Source organism: Chiloscyllium plagiosum, unplaced genomic scaffold (assembly GCF_037043375.1).
Source record: "Chiloscyllium plagiosum isolate Xiang-an unplaced genomic scaffold, Cpla_swu_hap1 HiC_scaffold_3, whole genome shotgun sequence".
Taxonomy (NCBI): domain Eukaryota; kingdom Metazoa; phylum Chordata; class Chondrichthyes; order Orectolobiformes; family Hemiscylliidae; genus Chiloscyllium; species Chiloscyllium plagiosum.
In genome coordinates this window covers 44,419,121-44,439,675 of record NW_028270141.1, presented here as the reverse complement: position 1 = coordinate 44,439,675, position 20,555 = coordinate 44,419,121, and the positions used below count along the sequence as shown (strand labels likewise).

At 45.4% G+C, this 20,555-nt stretch overlaps 1 protein-coding gene across 4 annotated transcripts in view; it reads left to right on the top strand.

Moving 5' to 3' along the window:
* Positions 1-20,555, top strand: part of vit (vitrin) — a 60,597-nt gene that overhangs the window by 29,520 nt on the left and 10,522 nt on the right. For all 4 annotated transcript variants that reach the window (XM_087978826.1, XM_087978840.1, XM_087978824.1 and 1 more), the window contains 5 exons: positions 79-135; positions 13,827-13,883; positions 18,462-18,609; positions 18,778-18,881; positions 20,101-20,327. In XM_087978826.1, the coding sequence (XP_087834952.1) occupies positions 79-135; positions 13,827-13,883; positions 18,462-18,609; positions 18,778-18,881; positions 20,101-20,327 (593 nt within the window). The remainder of the gene's footprint in view (positions 1-78; positions 136-13,826; positions 13,884-18,461; positions 18,610-18,777; positions 18,882-20,100; positions 20,328-20,555) is intronic.

The following is a 20,555-nucleotide window of genomic DNA, read 5'->3' as shown; positions in this document are numbered from 1 at the left end:
GTGAATAATCACAGCTCATTTCCTTTTTCAAGGACTTGACTTGAAACTCAAGATTTGTTTTCTTTCTCTCTCATCTAGGTCAGAATACAGATGAAACAATGATTAATTTTTGGAAACCTGACTTTGACAGAGAGGGTGAGTTTAACTTTGAGCATGTGATTCTAATGTGATCTAAGGACAATTCAGCCACTTGAGCCTGTTCCACCATTTAATCTGATCAAAGCTGAGCTCATCTCAGCTTCAACCCCACTTTTCTGCCTGCTCTCCGTAACCTTTTCACCTATTAATAATTAAAACTCTATCTGGGTCCAAGCATCCACACTCTGGGTAATGAATTTCACAGATTCACGACCCTTTAAAAGAAGTAATTTCTCCTCATTTCAGTTACAAATCAGTTACCTCTTATCCGAAATCTTATCCTAAATCTCTGACGTTGCATTTTGGATTGCTCGAAGCATTGTCTACTTTGTCAATTCCTTTTAGCATCGTGTATACCTCGAATGATCTCTCCTTTCATTTATTCTACACTCCAGCTGGTCTAGACCTAAATTGCCACACTACGCAGCTGCAGTGTAGTTAAACTATACGAATTAAATGATGGAACTGGTGGTTACGTAACTGGCCTAGTAATCGGAAAATGGCCAAGCTAATATGCTGGACATGTGTGTTCAAATCTCACCAGGGCAGCTGGTGAAGTTTCTGTTTGATAAAGTCCATATTTAAGATGTATCTTACCTCTAATCTCACAGGGTCTGCACTAGCACATGTGCATTGCTGAATTGAAACTTTCTGTCTTACAAATGAGTGAAGGAGCAATTAACATGACCAGCAAGTACTCTTTCACTGCATGACTGTCTACTACTCTGTAGTATCATTCTGTCAGTGACTCCATGAAGGCTAAATCCAACATTAAGTTTGCAGATATGGAAGATGATCAGACAGAAGCAAAATTTATAGTAAAAGTCAAATGATACAATTAATATCAAAACAATCATGATCAAATAAACAGTTTAAGGACCTTGTTCAGAATAGCATCCACTCAGCCATATTCTAATTAAGTAGGTACATATTGGATATTTCTCTTATCTTTTGTGACTGAATGTTGGCTTAAATTAAGACTATAAGTACAACGTAAAGGCTTTACATACATCGTTAATACATTAGAACTTCAAAACTAACTTTCTTCACCTGATAGGCTTAAATAATTCTGATTGTCTTGAAAAGACAAGATTTAGATTATTTTGGCCTATACTTAAGTAGGAGTGAGGATAAACCAAAAGCAAGAGTTTGTGTTCTACTCCATTAAGATGTCTGGGGAGGCCTCGCTAATTGTCACTGGACTAGTAATCTAGAACCTCAGTCTAATGTTCTAGGGACATGGGTTCAAATCCCGCCAGGGCAGATGATGACGTTTTAATTTACTAACAATCTGGATTTATAAAACTGGCCCTACTGGTGACTGTGTAACCACTGTTGATTGTTGTTCAAACCCACCTGGTTCCCTAATGTCCGTCAGAGAAGGAAATCTGCCAACCTGACCTGGTCTGGCCTGCATGTGACTCCAGACCCAGAGCAATGTGGCTTACTCTTTACTGCCCTCTGGGCATTTGGAGATAGGCATCAACTGCTTCTTTAACCACTGTCACCCACATCCCATGAATTAATTTTAAAGAAGGTTCATGATTTGTACAATGTGGGGAACCCTGGATGTTCCTGACGGTCTGGATGACCCTGGGGCCAGGAAGTGCCTTTGGCTGGAGCTCTGGGTTTGAAGCTTGAGCAGCAGCTCAGCAGAGATTTGTTAGTGTGGGGAGTAGACAGGCACTTCTGTGGTGATAGATGTGACTCCAGGATAGCACGCCTCCCGAGTGCCACAGTCAAGAATGTCTTGGAAGGTGAATAGCCAGAGGTCGTGGTCCATGTTGGGACCAATGATGTAGAAAGAAAGAGAAATGACAGGGGAGAAAGAGATGCTGTGACCAGACTTTAGGGAACTACAGGTAGATAGGAAATTGAAAAGCTGGATTTCCCAGGTAGCAATTTCTGGATCATTTCGAGTGCCACTCAGTAGTGAATGTAGGGAAAGACGGATAGTGTGGAAGAATGCTTGGCTGGAGAAATGGTGCGGGGGAAGGGCTTTCGATTTCTGAGGCATTAGGACCATTTCTGGGGGATGTGAGACCTGTATTTATGGAATGGGACCAATATCCTCATGATATTCGCTAATGGTGAGTAAAATTTCAATTGGCAGAGGGATAGGATCCTAATAATTAGTTGGAAATTAAAATGCAAGTAGCTAAGTCTGGATGGCAGAGAAAACAGATAAGAAAGGAGTGAGTTTAGCAAGAGTAAATAGAACACATGTTAATGCGATGAGCCTGAAGAATAAGACAGATGAGCTGAGAGCATAGAGACATAGGTGGGAGCGCAATATCACAGCTATGAGTGAGACGGCTGAAAAATGGGCAGGATGAGCAACTCAATATTCGTGATATACTAGGGCGAGATAGATGAGTTATACACAAGGGGTAGAATTGCAATATTAATCAAGGAATCAATTATAGCAGTGAAAGGAATGACATTCTGGAAGGATCATTAACTGAGGCCAGTTCGGAGAAGTAAAAAAATATAAAAGGGGTAAGCGCACTGTCAGGTTGTGTACTGTAGGGGTAAGCGCACTGTCGGGTTGTGTACTGTAGGGGTAAGCGCACTGTCAGGTTGTGTACTGTAGGGGTAAGCGCACTGTCAGGTTGTGTACTGTAGGGGTAAGCGCACTGTCAGGTTGTGTACTGTAGGGGTAAGCGCACTGTCGGGTTGTGTACTGTAGGGGTAAGCGCACTGTCGGGTTGTGTACTGTAGGGGTAAGCGCACTGTCAGGTTGTGTACTGTAGGGGTAAGCGCACTGTCAGGTTGTGTACTGTAGGGGTAAGCGCACTGTCAGGTTGTGTACTGTAGGGGTAAGCGTACTGTCGGGTTGTGTACTATAGGGGTAAGCGCACTGTTGGGTTGTGTACTGTAGGGGTAAGCGTACTGTTGGGTTGTGTACTGTAGGGGTAAGCGTACTGTTGGGTTGTGTACTGTAGGGGTAAGCGCACTGTCGGGTTGTGTACTGTAGGGGTAAGCGCACTGTCAGGTTGTGTACTGTAGGGGTAAGCGCACTGTCGGGTTGTGTACTGTAGGGGTAAGCGTACTGTCGGGTTGTGTACTATAGGGGTAAGCGCACTGTTGGGTTGTGTACTGTAGGGGTAAGCGTACTGTTGGGTTGTGTACTGTAGGGGTAAGCGTACTGTTGGGTTGTGTACTGTAGGGGTAAGCGCACTGTCAGGTTGTGTACTGTAGGGGTAAGCGCACTGTCGGGTTGTGTACTATAGGGGTAAGCGCACTGTCGGGTTGTGTACTATAGGGGTAAGCGCACTGTTGGGTTGTGTACTGTAGGGGTAAGCGTACTGTCGGGTTGTGTACTGTAGGGGTAAGCGTACTGTCGGGTTGTGTACTGTAGGGGTAAGCGTACTGTCGGGTTGTGTACTATAGGGGTAAGCGCACTGTCGGGTTGTGTACTGTAGGGGTAAGCGTACTGTTGGGTTGTGTACTATAGGGGTAAGCGTACTGTTGGGTTGTGTACTGTAGGGGTAAGCGTACTGTTGGGTTGTGTACTATAGGGGTAAACGCACTGTTGGGTTGTGTACTGTAGGGGTAAACGCATTGTTGGGTTGTGTACTGTAGGGGTAAGCGTACTGTTGGGTTGTGTACTGTAGGGGTAAGCGCACTGTTGGGTTGTGTACTGTAGGGGTAAATGCACTGTTGGGTTGTGTACTGTAGGGGTAAGCGCACTGTTGGGTTGTGTACTGTAGGGGTAAGCGTACTGTTGGGTTGTGTACTATAGGGGTAAACGCACTGTTGGGTTGTGTACTGTAGGGGTAAGCATACTGTTGGGTTGTGTACTATAGGGGTAAATGCACTGTTGGGTTGTGTACTGTAGGGGTAAACGCACTGTTGGGTTGTGTACTGTAGGGGTAAGCGTACTGTTGGGTTGTGTACTGTAGGGGTAAGCGTACTGTTGGGTTGTGTACTGTAGGGGTAAACGCACTGTTGGGTTGTGTACTGTAGGGGTAAGCGTACTGTTGGGTTGTGTACTGTAGGGGTAAACGCACTGTCGGGTTGTGTACTATAGGGGTAAGCGTACTGTTGGGTTGTGTACTGTAGACGTAAGCGTACTGTCGGGTTGTGTACTATAGGGGTAAGCGCACAGTTGGATTGTGTACTATAGGGGTAAGCGCATTGTTGGGGTGTGTACTATAGGGGTAAGCGCACTGTTGGGTTATGTACTGTAGAGGTAAGTGCACTGTTGGGTTTTGTACTATAGGGGTGAGCGCATTGTTGGGTTGTGTACTATAGGGGTAAGCGTACTGTCGGGTTGTGTACTGTAGAGGTAAGCGCACTGTTGGGTTGTGTACTATAGGGGTAAGCGTACTGTCGGGTTGTGTACTATAGGGGTAAGTGCATTGTTGGGTTGTGTACTATAGGGGTAAGCGCACTGTTGGGTTGTGTACTATAGGGGTAAGCGCACTGTCGGGTTGTGTACTGTAGAGGTAAGCACACTGTCCGGTTGTGTACTGTAAGGGTAAGTGCACTGTTGGGTTGTGTACAGTCGGGTTAAATGCACTGTTGGTTTGTGTACTGTAGGGGTAAGCGTACTGTCGGGTTGTGTACTGTAGAGGTAAGCGCACTGTTGGGTTGTGTACTATAGGGGTAAGCGTACTGTCGGGTTGTGTACTATAGGGGTAAGCGTACTGTTGGGTTGTGTACTATAGGGGTAAGCGCACTGTCGGGTTGTGTACTGTAGGGGTAAGCACACTGTCTGGTTGTGTACTGTAAGGGTAAGTGCACTGTTGGGTTGTGTACAGTCGGGGTAAATGCACTGTTGGTTTGTGTACAATCGGCGTAAAAGCATTATTGGGTTGTGTACTGTCGGGGTAAATGCATTTTGTGTTGTGTACTATAGGGGTAAACGCACTGTTGAGTTGTGTACTGTAGGGGTAAATGCACTGTTGGGTTGTGTACTATAGGGGTAAGCGCATTGTTGGGATATGTACTATAGGGGTAAGCGCACTGTTGGGGTGTGTACTGTAGGGACAAACACACCGTTGGAGTATGTACTGTAGGGGCAAACGCACTGTTGGGTTGTGTACTATTGGGGTAACCACACTGTTGGGGTGTGTACTGTAGGGGTAAATGCACTGTTGAGTTGTGTACTACAGGGGTAAGCACACTTTTCGGTTGTGTACAGTAGGGGCAAGCACACTGTTGGGGAATGTACTGTAGGGGTAAATGCACTTTTGGATTGTGTACTACAGGGGTAAATGCATTGTTGGGTTGTGTATTGTAGGGGTAAATGCACTTTTGTGTTGAGTACTATAGGGTTAAGCTCAGTGTTGGTTTGTGTACTGTAGGGGTAAACGCAGTGTTGGGTTGTGTACAGTAGGGGCAAACGCACTTTTGGCTTGTGTACTTTAGGGGTAAACGCAGTGTTGAGTTGTGTACTGTAGGGGTAAATGCACTTTTGGATTGTGTACTATAGGGTAAGCGCATTGTTGGGTTGTGTACTGTAGGGGTAACCACACTGTTGGGTTTGTGTACTGTAGGGGGAAACACACTGTTGGGGTGTGTACTGTAGGGGTAAACGCACTGTGGGTTGTATACTGTAGGGGTAAACACACTGTTGGGTTGTGTACTGTAGGGGGAACCACACTGTTGGGTTGTGTACTGTAGGGGGCACCACGCTGTTGGGGTGTGTACTGTAGGGGTAAATGCACTGTTGGGTTGAGTACTGTAGGGGTAAACGCACTGTTGGGGTGTGTACTGTAGGGGGAACCACATTGTTGAGGTGTGTACTGTAAGGGTAAACACACTGTTGGGTTTGTACTATAGGGGTAAGCGCATTGTTGGGTTGTGTACTATAGGGGTAAGCGTACTGTCAGGTTGTGTACTGTAGAGGTAAGCGCACTGTTGGGTTGTGTACTATAGGGGTAAGCGTATTATCAGGTTGTGTACTATAGGGGTAAGCGCATTGTTGGGTTGTGTACTATAGGGGTAAGCGCACTGTTGGGTTGTGTACTGTAGGGGTAAGCACACTGTCCGGTTGTGTACTGTAAGGGTAAGTGGACTGTTGGGTTGTGTACAGTCGGGGCACTGTTGGTTTGTGTACAATCGGCGTAAAAGCATTATTGGGTTGTGTACTATAGGGGTAAATGCACTTTTGGGTTGCGTACTATAGGGATAAGCGCATTGTTGAGTTGTGTACTGTAGGGGTAATCGCAATGTTGAGTTGTGTACTGTCGAGGTAAATGCATTTTGTGTTGTGTACTATAGGGGTAAATGCACTGTTGAGTTGTGTACTGTAGGGGTAAGCGCATTGTTGGGATGTGTACTATAGGGGTAAGCGCAATGTTGGGTTGTGTACTGTAAGGGTAAATGCACTTTTGGCTTGTGTACTGTATGGGTAAGTGCACTGTTGGGTTGTGTACTGTAGGGGGAACCACACTGTTGGGGTGTGTACTGTAGGACATAAGCCCTTCTTCAGGAAACGTCGATTCTCCTGTTCCCTGGATGCTGCCTGACCTGCTGCGCTTTTCCAGCAACACATTTCCAGCTCTGATCTCCAGCATCTGCAGACCTCACTTTCTCCTGTGTACTGTAGGGGCAAGCACACTGTTGGGGTGTGTACTGTAGGGGTAAATGCACTGTTGAGTTGTGTACTGTAGTGTAAACGCACTGTTGGGTTGTGTACTACGGGGTAAGCACACTTTTCGGTTGTGCACAGTAGGTGCAAGCACACTGTTGGGGAATGTACTGTAGGGATAAATGCACTTTTGGATTGTGTACTACAGGGGTAAACGCATTGTTGGGTTGTGTACTATAGGGGTAAATGCACTTTTGGATTGTATACTACAGGGGTAAACGCACTGTTGTGTTGTGTATTGTAGGGGTAAATGCACTTTTGTGTTGAGTCCTATAGGGTTAAGCTCATTGTTGGTTTGTGTACTGTAGGGGTAAACGCACTGTTGGGTTGTGTACAGTAGGGGCAAACGCACTTTTGGCTTGTGTACTGTAGGGTTAAACGCACTGTTGGGTTGTGTACAGTAGGGGTAAACGCACTTTTGGCTTGTGTACTGTAGGGGTAAACGCACTGTTGGGTTGTGTACAGTAGGGGCAAACGCACTTTTGGCTTGTGTACTGTAGGGTTAAACGCACTGTTGGGTTGTGTACAGTAGGGGTAAACGCACTTTTGGCTTGTGTACTGTAGGGGTAAACGCACTGTTGGGTTGTGTACAGTAGGCGCAAACGCACTTTTGGCTTGTGTACTGTAGGGTTAAACGCACTGTTGGGTTGTGTACAGTAGGGGTAAACGCACTTTTGGCTTGTGTACTGTAGGGGTAAACGCAGTGTTGAGTTGTGTACTGTAGGGGTAAATGTACTTTTGGATTGTGTAATATAGGGGTAAGCGCATTGTTGGGTTGTGTACTGTAGGGGTAACCACACTGTTGGGTTTGTGTACTGTAGGGGGAAACACACTGTTGGGGTGTGTACTGTAGGGGTAAACGCACTGTGGGTTGTGTACTGTAAGGGGAACCACACTGTTGGGGTGTGTACTGTAGGGGTAAGCGCACTGTTGGGTTGTGTACAATCGGGGTAAACGCACTGTTGGGTTGTGTACTATCGGGAGATCCGCATTGTTGAGTTGTGTACTATAGGGGTAATCGCAATGTTGAATTGTGTACTGTAGGGGTAAACGCACTGTTGGGTTGTGTACTATAGGGGTAAGTGCACTGTTGGGTTGTGTACTGTAGGGGTAAATGCGCTTTTAGCTTGTGTACTGTAGGGGTAAACGCAGTGTTGAGTTGTGTACTGTAGGGGTAAATGCACTTTTGGATTGTGTAATATAGGGGTAAGTGCATTGTTGGGTTGTGTACTGTAGGGGTAACCACACTGTTGGGTTTGTGTACTGTAGGGGGAAACACACTGTTGAGGTGTGTACTGTAGGGGTAAATGCACTGTTGGGTTGTGTACTGTAGAGTTAAGCACACTGTTGGGTTGAGTACTGTAGGGATAAACACACTGTTGGGTTGTGTACTGTAGGGGTAAGCGCACTGTTGGGTTGTGTACTACAGGGGCAAGCACACTGTTGGGGTGGGTACTGTAGGGGCAAGCACACTGTTGGGGTGTGTACTGTAAGGGTAAATGTACTGTTTAGTTGTGTACTGTAGGGGTAAGCGCACTGTTGAGTTGTGTACTGTAGGTGTAAACACACTGTTGGGGTGTGTACTGTAGTGTAAATGCACTGTTGGGTTGAGTACTACAGGGGTAAGCACACTTTTGTGTTGTGTACAGTAGGGGCAAGCACACTGTTGGGGTAAATGCACATTTGGGTTGTGTACTACAGGGGTAAACGCATTGTTGTGTTGTGTACTGTAGGGGTAAATGCATTGTTGAGTTGTGTACTGTAGTGGGAACCGCACCGTTGGGGTGTGCTCTGTAGGGGTAAACGCACTGTTGGGTTGTGTACTGTAGGGGTAAATGCATTGTTGAGTTGTGTACTGTAGTGGGAACCGCACCGTTGGGTTGTGTACTTTAGGGGTAAGCGCACTGTTGGATTATGTACGGTAGGGGGAACCACACTGTTGGGGTGTGTACTGTAAGGGTAAACGCACTGTTGAGTTGTGTACTGTAGGGTTAAACGCTCTGTTGGGGTGTGTACTTTAGGGGTAAAAGCACTATTGGGTTGTGTACTGTAGGGTTAAACGCTCTGTTGGGGTGTGTACTTTAGGGGTAAAAGCACTGTTGGGTTGTGTACTGTAGGGTTAAACGCTCTGTTGGGGTGTGTACTTTAGTGGTAAACACACTGTTGGGTTGTGTACAATCGGGGTAAACGCACTGTTGGGTTGCGTACTATAGGGATAAGCGCATTGTTGAGTTGTGTACTGTAGGGGTAAATGCATTTTGTGTTGTGTACTATAGGGGTAAATGCACTGTTGAGTTGTGTACTGTAGGGGTAAATGCATTTTGTGTTGTGTACTATAGGGGTAAATGCACTGTTGAGTTGTGTACTGTAGGGGTAAGCGCACTGTCGGGTTGTGTACTATAGGGGCAAGCACACTGTTGGGGTGTGTACTGTAGGGGTAAACGAACTGTTGTGTTGTGTACTGTAGGGGTAAACACACTGTTGGATTATGTACTATATGGGCAAGCGCAGTGTTGGGGTGTGTACTGTAGGGGTAAGTGCACTGTTGGGATGTGCATTGTAGGGGTAAGTGCACTATTGTGTTGTGTACTGTAGGGGTAAGCGCACTGTTGTGTTGTGTACTGTAGGGGTAAGCGCACTGTGGGGTTGTATAGTGTAGGGGTAAGCGCACTGTTGGGTTGTGTACTGTAGGGGTAAGTGCACTGTTGGGTTGTGCATTGTAGGGGTAAGTGCACTATTGTGTTGTGTACTGTAGGGGTAAGCGCACTGTTGTGTTGTGTACTGTAGGGGTAAGCGCACTGTTGTGTTGTGTACTGTAGGGGTAAGCGCACTGTTGTGTTGTGTACTGTAGAGGTAAGCGCACTGTGGGGTTGTATAGTGTAGGGGTAAGCGCACTGTTGGGTTGTGTACTGTAGGGGTAAGTGCACTGTTGGGTTGTGCATTGTAGGGGTAAGTGCACTATTGTGTTGTGTACTGTAGGGGTAAGCGCACTGTTGTGTTGTGTACTGTAGGGGTAAGCACACTGTTGTGTTGTGTACTGTAGGGGTAAACGAACTGTTGTGTTGTGTACTGTAGGGGTAAACACACTGTTGGATTATGTACTATATGGGCAAGCGCAGTGTTGGGGTGTGTACTGTAGGGGTAAACGCACTGTGGGGTTGTATAGTGTAGGGGTAAGCGCACTGTTGGGTTGTGTACTGTAGGGGTAAGTGCACTGTTGGGTTGTGCACTGTAGGGGTAAGTGCACTATTGTGTTGTGTACTGTAGGGGTAAGCGCACTGTGGGTTGTGTACTGTAGGGATAAACGCATTGTTGTTTTGTGTACTGTAGGGGTAAGCACAATCTTGGGTTGTGTACTGTAAGGGTAAGCGCATTATTGGGTTGTGTACTGTAGGGGTAAGCACTTTGTTGGGGTGTGTACTGTAGGGGTATGTGCACTGTTGAGTTGTGTACTGTAGGAGTAAACGCACTGTTGGGTTGTGTACAGTAGGGTCAGACACACTGTTGGGTTGTGTACAGTAGGGGCAAGCACTTTGTTGGGGCGTGTACTGTAGGGGTATGTGCACTGTTGAGTTGTGTACTGTAGGGGTAAACGCACTGTTGGGTTGTGTACAGTAGGGGCAAACACACTGTTGGATTGTGTACAGTCGGGGTAAACGCATTGTTGGGTTGTGTTCTTTAGGGGTAAAGGCACTGTTGGGTTGTGTACTATAGGGGTAAACGCACTGTTCGGTTGTGTACTGTCGGGGTAAACCCGCGTTTGTGTTGTGTACTGTCGGGGTAACCACACTGTTGAGTTGTGTACTGTAGGGTTAAATGCACTGTTGGGTTGTGTACTGTAGGGTTAAATGCACTGTTGGGTTGTGTACTGTAGGGGTAAATGCACTGTGGGGTTGTGTACTATAGAGGTAAACGCACTGTTGGATTGTGTACTATTGGGGTAAATGCACTTTTGGGTTGTGTACTAAAGGGATAAGCGCATTGTTGAGTTGTGTACTATAGGGGTAAGCGCAATGTTGAGTTGTGTACTATAGGAGTAAGCGCAATGTTGAGTTGTGTACTGTAGGGGTAAATGCATTTAGTGTTGTGTACTATAGGGGTAAACGCACTGTTGAGTTGTGTACTGTAGGGGTAAGTGCATTGTTGGGTTGTGTACTGTAGGGGTAAATGCACTTTTAGCTTATGTACTGTAGGGAAAAACGCACTGTTGTGTTGTGTACTGTAGGGGGAACCACACTGTTGAGGTGTGTACTGTAGAGGTAAGCGCACTGTTGGGTTGTGTATTGTAGCAGTAAGCGCACTGTTGGGGTGTATACTGTAGGGGTAAGGACACTGTTGAGTTGTGTACTGTAGGGGTAAATACACTGTTGGGTTGTGTACTGCAGGGGTAAATGCACTGTTGGGTTGTGTACTACAGGGGTAAATGCACTGTTGGGGTGTGTATTGTAGGGTTAAACACACTTTTGGGTTGTGTACTGTAGAGGTAAACACTGCTGGGTTGTGTATTGTAGGGGTAAGTGCACTGTTGAATTATGTACTATATGGGCAAGCGCAATGTTAGGGTGTGTACTGTAGGGGTAAATGCACTATGAGTTGGTGAACTGTAGGGGTGAATGCACTGTTGACTTGTGTACTACAGGGGTAAGCACACTGTTGAGTTGTGTATTGTAGCAGTAAGCGCACTGTTGGGGTGTGTACTGTGGGGTAAGGACATTGTTGAGTTGTGTACTGTAGGGGTAAATGCACTGTTGGGTTGTGTACTGCAGGGGTAAATGCACTGTTGGGTTGTGTACTGCAGGGGTAAATGCACTGTTGGGGTGTGTATTGTAGGGGTAAACACACTGTTGGGTTGTGTACTGTAGGGGTAAACACACTGTTGAGTTGTGTACTATAGGGGCAAGCGCTCTGTTGGGTTGTGTACAGTAGGGGTAAACGGACTGTTGGGTTGTGTATTGTAAATATAACCACACTGTTGGGGTGTGTACTATAGGGGTAAATGCACTGTCGGGTTGTGTAGAGTTGGGGCAAGCACACTGTTAGGGTGTGTACTGTAGGGGTAAACGCACTGTTGGGTTGTGTACAGTAGGGGCAAGCGCACTGTTGGATTGTGTACTGTAGGGGTAAACGCACTGTTGGGTTGTGTACAGTAGGGGCAAGCGCAATGTTGGATTGTGTACTGTAGGGGTAAGCGCACTGTTGGGTTGTGTACAGTAGGGGCAAGCGCACTGTTGGATTGTGTACTGTAGGGCTAAACACACTGCTGGAGAGTGTACTGTAGTGTAAATGCTGGAGTGTGTACTGTAGTGTAAATACACTGTTGGGTTGTGTACTGTAGGGGTAAACGTACTGTTGGGTTGTGTACAGTAGGGGCAAGCACACTGTTGGGTTGTGTACTGCAGGGGTGAATGCACTGTTGGGTTGTGTACTATAGGGGTAAGCACACTGTTGGGTTGTGTATTGTAGGGGTAAATGCACTTTTGTGTTGTGTACTATAGGTGTAAGTGCACCGTTGGGTTGTGTACTGTAGGGGTAAACGCGCTGTTGGGTTGTGTACAGTAGGGGTAAACGCACTGTTGAATTGTGTACTAGAGGGGTAAGCACACTGTTGGGTTGTGTACTGTAGGGGTAAGCGCACTGTTGAGTTGTGTACAGTAGAGATAAATGCACTGTGGCATTGGCTGAGAGGCAGGAAGTAGAGGATGATGTTTCTGTGATTGGAAGTCTGTTTTCAGAGGGGTGTTTGTGGCCCAGTGCTAGGGCCCTTGTTGTTTGTGGTGTACGTTCAATTTGGTCTTAAAAATCAGGCCAATGGGGATGACGGATCCGGGGCCTGGGGGAGGGAGGTGGGGGGTGGTATGGGGAAGTGGGGGAGGGAGCCGGGTCACTGGGTAGAGTGGGCGGCTCACTGGGCCAGGGGGAGGTGAGGGAGCTGGGTCACGGGGCGGGGGTGTGTGGTTGATGAGGGAGCCAGGTCACTGGGGAGTGTTGTGAGGGGGGTTCTGCACATTTTTGACTTCGGTCCCTGCGTGAGGGGTGAAAACTTGAGGGAAATAAATTGTTTAATGTTGGGCCTGATGTGAAATGTTGGAGAGAGATTTCAGAGCCAACTGATACATCAGCGTTTGGTGGTGGTGGGGGGTGGGGGGGGAGGGGGAGCGGTCAAGAGTGAAGCGGAGTGGGAACAAGGATGAGGGAGGAGGCTGTTCCTCTGATACTGAAGGTCACTTTAATAAGTCAACAACAACACCAACTTAAATTTACATAGCATTTCTTCTTCCAAGAGAGTCCTTAGCCTTGTGGTATTATTGTTAGGCTATTAATCCTGAAATCCTGAAACTCAGCTAATGTTCTTGGGAGCCAGGTTAAAATCCCACCATAGCCATTGTTGGAATTTGAATTCAATAAAGAATCTGGAACCAAGGGTTAATGGTGACCATGAAACCACTGTCGATTGTTGGGAAAATACATTCAGTTCACCTAATGTTCTTCAGGGAATGAAATTACCGTTCCTACCGCATCTGGCCTACACATGACTTCAGAGCCTCAGCATTGTGGTTGATTCTAGGCTGCCTTCTGGCACTTAGGGACAGGCAGCAAATGCTGGCTCAGCCTGTACATGCCCACATTCTGTGACTGAATAAAAAACATAATAAAGCACCTCAGTGCATATCATAGCAGCATCATCAAACGGGATTCGACACATAGGACATACTAGAGACGATGTCTGAAAGTTTGCAGCCCTTACAGGAGCAAAGAAGGTTGAAGAGTTAGTGGGGTCTAAGAGGGAATTCTGGAATTTAGTCCTTCGACACCTCAAGGCGTGACCACAAATGGTGCTGCAGTTATAATTGAGGATGCACAGGATGCTCGAATCGGAGATTGGCATTAGGACGTTCAGGTTCAGGTTTATGATATCAGGTTGACCAGGAGTGCATTGAGTGTCCAAGGTGACATGTCCTGACAGCAATCACAGGGAGATGTTCAGATGTTCTGCCCCAAGTCCTGAGACATGATGTTTAGTTGTGTAGAAGATCAGGAGGAGCCAATGCTGATAAATGCACTGATTTTACATTTTTTTTCTAACCAGGCTTCAGCAGAAAGGACCAAGACATCATTGAGGACCCAATTTCGCAAGGAGATCCAAGTATCTAGTTTCTTGCCTCTTGAAATGACTAAAGCATTAGATAGCAAAACAATAAAGTGAAATTCCCCTCTATCACTGGCCACACCGAAATCATGGGCTCAATTATACAAATGCTCCCAAACAAAAGTGGTGGGAGAACACATTGAAAATTTTGCACAACTTACTACCCCACTATTTTTGATGGACAGTAGGTAAGCTGCATGCATTGATATCCAGGCTTGAATTCTATTGAAGTGCAGACTTTTATTTACTGTTCCTGATGTGAATCCTTCAAGGCTGAGGCCACCACATGGCGTCATTAATTCTTCGCCTCTGAGAGGTTAGGGAGAGACCTTCCATTGAAATGAATGAGACAAGGTTGACCAGGATCTCTGCAGTCCATTGGAGCATCTTAAACCATTTTTCTCCAGACAATAAATCTAGTCAACTCCATTTTGTATCAGGAGAAAGTGAGGACTACAGATGCTGGACATCAGAGTCGAGAGTGTGGTGCTGGAAAGACACAGCAGGTCAGGCAACTTCCGAGGAGCAGGAGAATCGACATTTTGGCCGTAAGCCCTACATCAGGAATGAATCATTCCTGATGTAGGGCTGATGTCCAAAACATCGACTCTCCTGCTCCTTCGGATGCTGCCTGACCTGCTGTGTCTTTCCAGCACCACACTCACGACTCCATTTTCTATAAGCCTGTCAACTTCCAAGCAAAATAGTTTAACGCTTCCAAGAATATGAGCCCATAAATTGTGTTTTTAAAAAAGATTTCCTCTGATAATGTTACCTATAACCCTTGCCAAGCCTTTTAAAGAGTGATTGACATCTCGAAAAAGCTTGTCCAAGGTAGACAGAGGAAAATACAATTTTTTTTGTTGCAAAAGTGACAACTGAGCAAATGGGGCTCTCTGCTTTTAGTTTTGAGTTTTTTGATTGGAAGGGTTTTTCCAGAGAATTCCTTTTCCTTGATTGACCCTGAATTTGCTGTTTTTCACTTGACCCAGGAGACTATGTGGCTGGATCTGCTTGTTTGGGGGTGGTGATGGAGTGAAGATGAGGACAGGGGAGGAACAGGGAGATGGAATCTTCCCACTATCCAAAATTGCCTCAACTTAAAGCTACCCAGATATGGAGGTAGTTGGAGAACATTCCCAGATACTGGGTGTCAGGGAAATGCGTTAGACCTGTAAAAATCTGTATATTCAGCAGAATAACTGACTGTCCTGAATCATCTTGATGTCTCTGGGAATTAAAAGATTAACCTTCAGAAGGGGAAAAAAACAAACCATAGAAGCATGGAAATGAGAGGCTTTTTGATTAGATTGTCATTTATAACCTTTGCCATACCCTTCAGTCCTCTGGCTAAACCTGTTGTACATTTGGCTGCTCTTTTTGCCAATCGGTTTGACGTGTACATAATTCCAGTTTCACATCAACAAAGTTGACTCTGAATTATTCTTTGAATTGGTCAAGTTAACCATTTAGTTCTATCAAGATGCTGCAAAGAATAACAAAATATCAGAAGAGACCAATCAGCCCATTGTGTTTGCACTATCTCTCTGAATGAACATTATAGCTTCATGACTTTTCCCCATTACCCCACAAATTGTACTTAAATAATTATCTAATCCCCTCTTGAATGCCTCAGTTGAACTTGCCTCCACCACACTTTCAGACAGTGGATTCCTTACCGTAAATACTCACTGTCTGAGAAAACATTTTTCTCACATCACATTTGCTTCTTCCGAAAATGACCTTATCTGTGCCCTCTAGTTATCAATTCTTATGAGACGCAACAGTTTCTCCTTGTCTATTCTATCCAATCCACTCATGACTTTGAAAGTTCCAAACAAATGTCCCCTTAGCTTTCTCCTCTCCAAAGAAAATTGCCTCCAACCTATCTCTATAACCCTGGAACTGTTCTGTTAGCCTCCTTCTACACTCTTTCCAATGCATTCATGTCCATCCTAAAATGTACAGCTCAGAAATGTAAGCACAAACCTGTTTGTTCCTGTACTCTGTGTCCCTATCAATAAAACCGATGAATACTGTCTGCTTTATTAACTGCTCACTGGACCTGTCCTGCCACCTATAGTGAATTATGTACATATACATCCAGGACTCAGTATTTACTGTGTAGAAAGACATGGAAGATGGGGAACTTGGGGAAATAAATAGTGATTATTGAAGAGAGACTACATTACACAAGAGAAGGTGCTTGTGATCCTAAAAAAACATAAAAGTAGATAAATCTCTGAGACCTGATCAAGTATATCCCAGGATATTGTGGGAAGCTAGGGAAGAAATTACAGGCCCATAGCAAAGACATTTATATCATCTACAACCATGAGTGAGGTGATGAAAGACTGAAGGGTGGCTGATTGGTGAATCTGATGTCAATGGGTGAGTTGTTGGAGGGGATTCTGAGAGACAGGGTTAACATGCATTTGGAGAGGCAAGGACAGTTGAGGATAGTCAGTGTGGCTTTGTGCATGGGAAATCGTGTCTCACAAACTTAACCAAGTCTTTTGAGGATATGACCATGAAGATAGATGAGGGCAGAGTAATACAAGTTATCTATGTGGACTTAGTAAAGCCTTGACATGGTTCTGCATGGTGGATTAATTAGTAAAGTTAGGTCACATGGGACTTAGGGAGAGCTTGCCAATTGGATATAATGTTAGCTTGACAGCAGGAGTCAAAGGTGCTGTCGGAGGATTGGTTTTCAGTCTGGAAGCCTGAGATCAGCTTTGGTCCGTAAATGGGTCTACTGTTGTTTGTCGTTTGTTATCGATTTGAATTATATAGGAAGCATGGTTAGCAAGTTTGTGGATGACACCAAAATTGGTCGTACAGTAGACAGTGAAGAAGGTTATCTAAGATTACAAAGAGATCTTGATCATTTAGGCCAATGGGCTGAGGAGTGGTAGATGGAGTTTTATTTGAATAAATGGGAGGTGTTGCATTTTGGTAAGATGAACAGGGGCAGGACTTGCAGAGTTAATAGTAGGGCCCTGAGAGAAACTACCTTGATTGTGACTGAACCACCCCCCCTCTTTGAAGGTGGTCCATTTTCAGATACAATTTATTTTCCCTAACCTTCAGTTTCAGTCTATTCAGCTCCGTTCTGTCTTGGCCCATTGAAGTCAGCTCGCTTCCAGTTATTATTCTTACTTTGGGTTATCCTTTGTGCTTTGTGATGCAATTATCACCATCCCCCAAATATTCTCCAACAGTTATTTGACCAACTTGGTCTACCTCATTCACAAGAATTAGACCTAGCAATGTCTTCTTTTTTGTTGGATTGGACACATGCAGCTGTCGGAAATTCTCCTGAACACAACTTAGGAACACTTGCCCCTCACTGCTTTTTACTCCACTACAATCCTAGTCCACGCTTGGCTAATTAAAGTGCTCTATTGTAGCTACTGTCTGACCTTTGTGTCTCACTGTATTTTGTCTGCAGATTTGTTCCTCCACACCATTTTTACTAGTCGATGGTCTATAGACCACACCGAGCAATGTAACTGTACCCTTTCTGTTGCTTAGTTCTAGCCCAATCAACTGTGCCTTTGAACCCTCTGGGACATCCTCTCTGCCACACTATAATGCCCTACTTAACCAAAAATGTCACTCATACTTTTGATTCCTCTCCTAACTTTTCTGAAGAGTTTCTAACCAGGAATATTTAACATACTTACTTAAGCCAGGTTTCTATTATTGTCACAACATTATAATCTCAGATGATGATATGGACCTGTAGCTCCCCAATCTTACTTACTATATTCTGTGCATTTACAATCGATTGGTGTAAACTTGATTTAGACTTGATTGCCACTCCCCCATTAACTTATTGTTCTCTATCCTAATGATATCTGTCTTTCCTAGGGTTTTGTGCATTCCTGATGAAGGGCTTATGCCCGAAATGTCAATTCTCCTGCTCCTCGGATGCTGCCTGACCTGCTGTGCTTTTCCAGCACCGTACTCTCGACTCTGATCTCCAGCATCTGCTGTCCTCACTTTCTTCCAGGGTTTTGTGCAGCCTACTATTCCTCCCTGATACACTTTCCTGTTTCCTGTACTCCTGCGGAATCAATTTAAAGCTCTTCCCACTGCACTAACAGAACACCCCACAAGGTTCCCCGTTCCAGTTCTGTTCAGGTACAACATATCCGGCTTGTCGAGCATTGCTGGTTTACAGCAGTACTTCCCTAAATGGTCTAGCTAAACCCTCAGTTTAATAGCTGTTGTGGTCATGTCCTTAGCTCAGGACCAGGAAGCTTGGGGTCAGGTCCTACCTGCTCCAGGGGTATTGATTTTAAAAACAACCATCTCCTATGGTTATGGAACACCATGCCTGAGAAAGTAACTTCTCCCATTATCAACCGTTTTCAATGCCCTAAAAGATCTCCTGAGTTTTGATGAAAACTCACCGAACTGAAATGTTAACTCTGTCTCCCTCTCCACAGAAGCTGACCAATCTGCTGAGTATTTCCAGCATTATCACAACCTTTGAAGCCTCTCCTGTGCAGTATTAGGTCAGCTGTCAGGTTTAGGAATAAGGCACTGCTGTTTTCACCATTGCAGATTGCAAGATTGACCTTGCGTTCCTGATGGATGGAAGTTGGAGCATTGGAAGGCGGAGGTTTCGTATTCAGAAGAGTTTCCTGATGAAGATTGCTCAAGCCCTTGACATTGGAATAGCAGGTCCATTGATTGGCATCGTTCAGTTTGGGTGAGTAGCACCAAAATCTCTCCTCAATATGAGAAGATTGCAAACAATCAGGAGGGGAAAAGGAGCACTTTGGCACTTTCTGAGATCATGATAGGTGCTATACAAATCCACATGACTCTCCCTTCATTTTGCCAGATATTGGACAACATTGACTTTTTGTCATTCCAGGAATAATGCTAGCACGGAGTTCAACCTCCAGACTTACCGAAACTCAGATGATCTTCAAAATGCCATTGAGAAGATTCCACAGCGAGGTGGTGTCTCCAACGTGGGTAAGTACCATACCCTTCCCAATGTGTGCTCACATATCTAATCTTGCACCTTCCAACAGTTGGAGAAAGGTGGTATCAGTGAGTTTAGAGCAGATCTCCAGCCCAGGAGTTGGGTGTTTTAACATTGGTTACCAGTATTGCCAATATCCTGCGGCTCGATTCGCTGACAGTAGTCCTGCTTATTGGTATTAGTTGCATCACTGATACCGAGTGGGGAAGGATACCTACACAATGTACTCAGTAGAAGGTTGACTCGGCTTCAATTAAAAAGATTAGATCAGATTTCATTTGGAAGCTACTTACAATACATCAAGATGCTCGTGGTCTCTTGTAAGATGTCGGGCTTAGTTTAAAAGTAAATGCACATTTACTACATTTAACTACATGATGTTAACAATATCACCGAGGCACTGGTTAGGACACATTAGCAACACGTGCCGCAACACTGTCTGCAACATTTGGAGGATACCTGTGGACAAAGTTTAATTCTCATGAGAACAGTTCTTTATATCCTGCTGGACAGGGCTTGTCTTTCAGGTATTTAACTGCTCTATGCAACATCTTGAAGAGATTGTTAAAAGTAGCCATGCTTGTGATTGTGTTTTAATACTGACTATTTAAAACCTGATGGATAGCTCTCTAGATTTCAAAAGGACATGCATTCAAATTTGATTGAAGGATTGCTTGTTTCATTCTGTTCTTGTGGAAAACTTCCCTCCTCTCCTCCCCTTGATTCTTGCCTGCTTGAGAGAAACCCTTTGCAGCACAGTTGGTGGATCTGCCTTCATCTCCTTCGAGTGCCCTCCCTTAACCTCTTGAGACACAAAGCTAAGCCTCCATCATAAGTTTAACATCACAATTAACTGGATCAGCTGAAGTTCCAGGACATGCTTCAATGCAGTTGAAAAATGTGATGCTGGAAAAACACAGCAGGTCAGGCAGCATCCGAGGATCAGGAGAATCGACGTTTCGGGCATAAGCCCTTCTTCAGGAATTATGCCCGAAACGTCGATTCTCCTGCTCCTCGGATGCTGCCTGGCCTGCTGTGTTTTTCCAGCATCACATTTTTTAACTCTGGTCTCCAGCATCTGCAGTCCTCACTTTCTCCATGCTTCAATGCAGTGCAATAATCATTGATGCCACAGGCCACTATGAATCATATAAGACTCAGTGCAAACTGAAGGATTGACTGGAAGGTATGGAATCTTTCTTCTTGCAGGGAGAGCGCTCAGTCACACCCTTGGGAACTTCTTTTCCGAGCAGCAGGGGAATCGTGGAGGAGCGCCCAATGTGGTGGTGGTCCTGGTTGATGGGTGGCCCACGGACAAGGTGGAAGAAGCTGCCCGCCTCGCCCGTGAGTCCGGCATCAACATCTTCTTCATCACAGTGGAAGGTGCAGACCAGAGCGAGAGGCAGGACCTGGTCGAGAGAGACTTCGTGGACAAGGTGAAGTCATGTGATCTGGATGCAGTGATTGTGGGCCAGCCACAGCATGGTGGAATGGTATCCGTGTCAATTGGTGTGCCCTCCAATTTAGGGATGTGAAGTGCCTGGCATTTATTTCTTGTAATGTTCTCGCAAAAGTTGATAATTAACATAGGGTTTAGCTCAAAGCTGGTGGGTCTGTACACAAAAGCTACATCAGTGTTCCCATGTGCTATTAATGGCCAGACC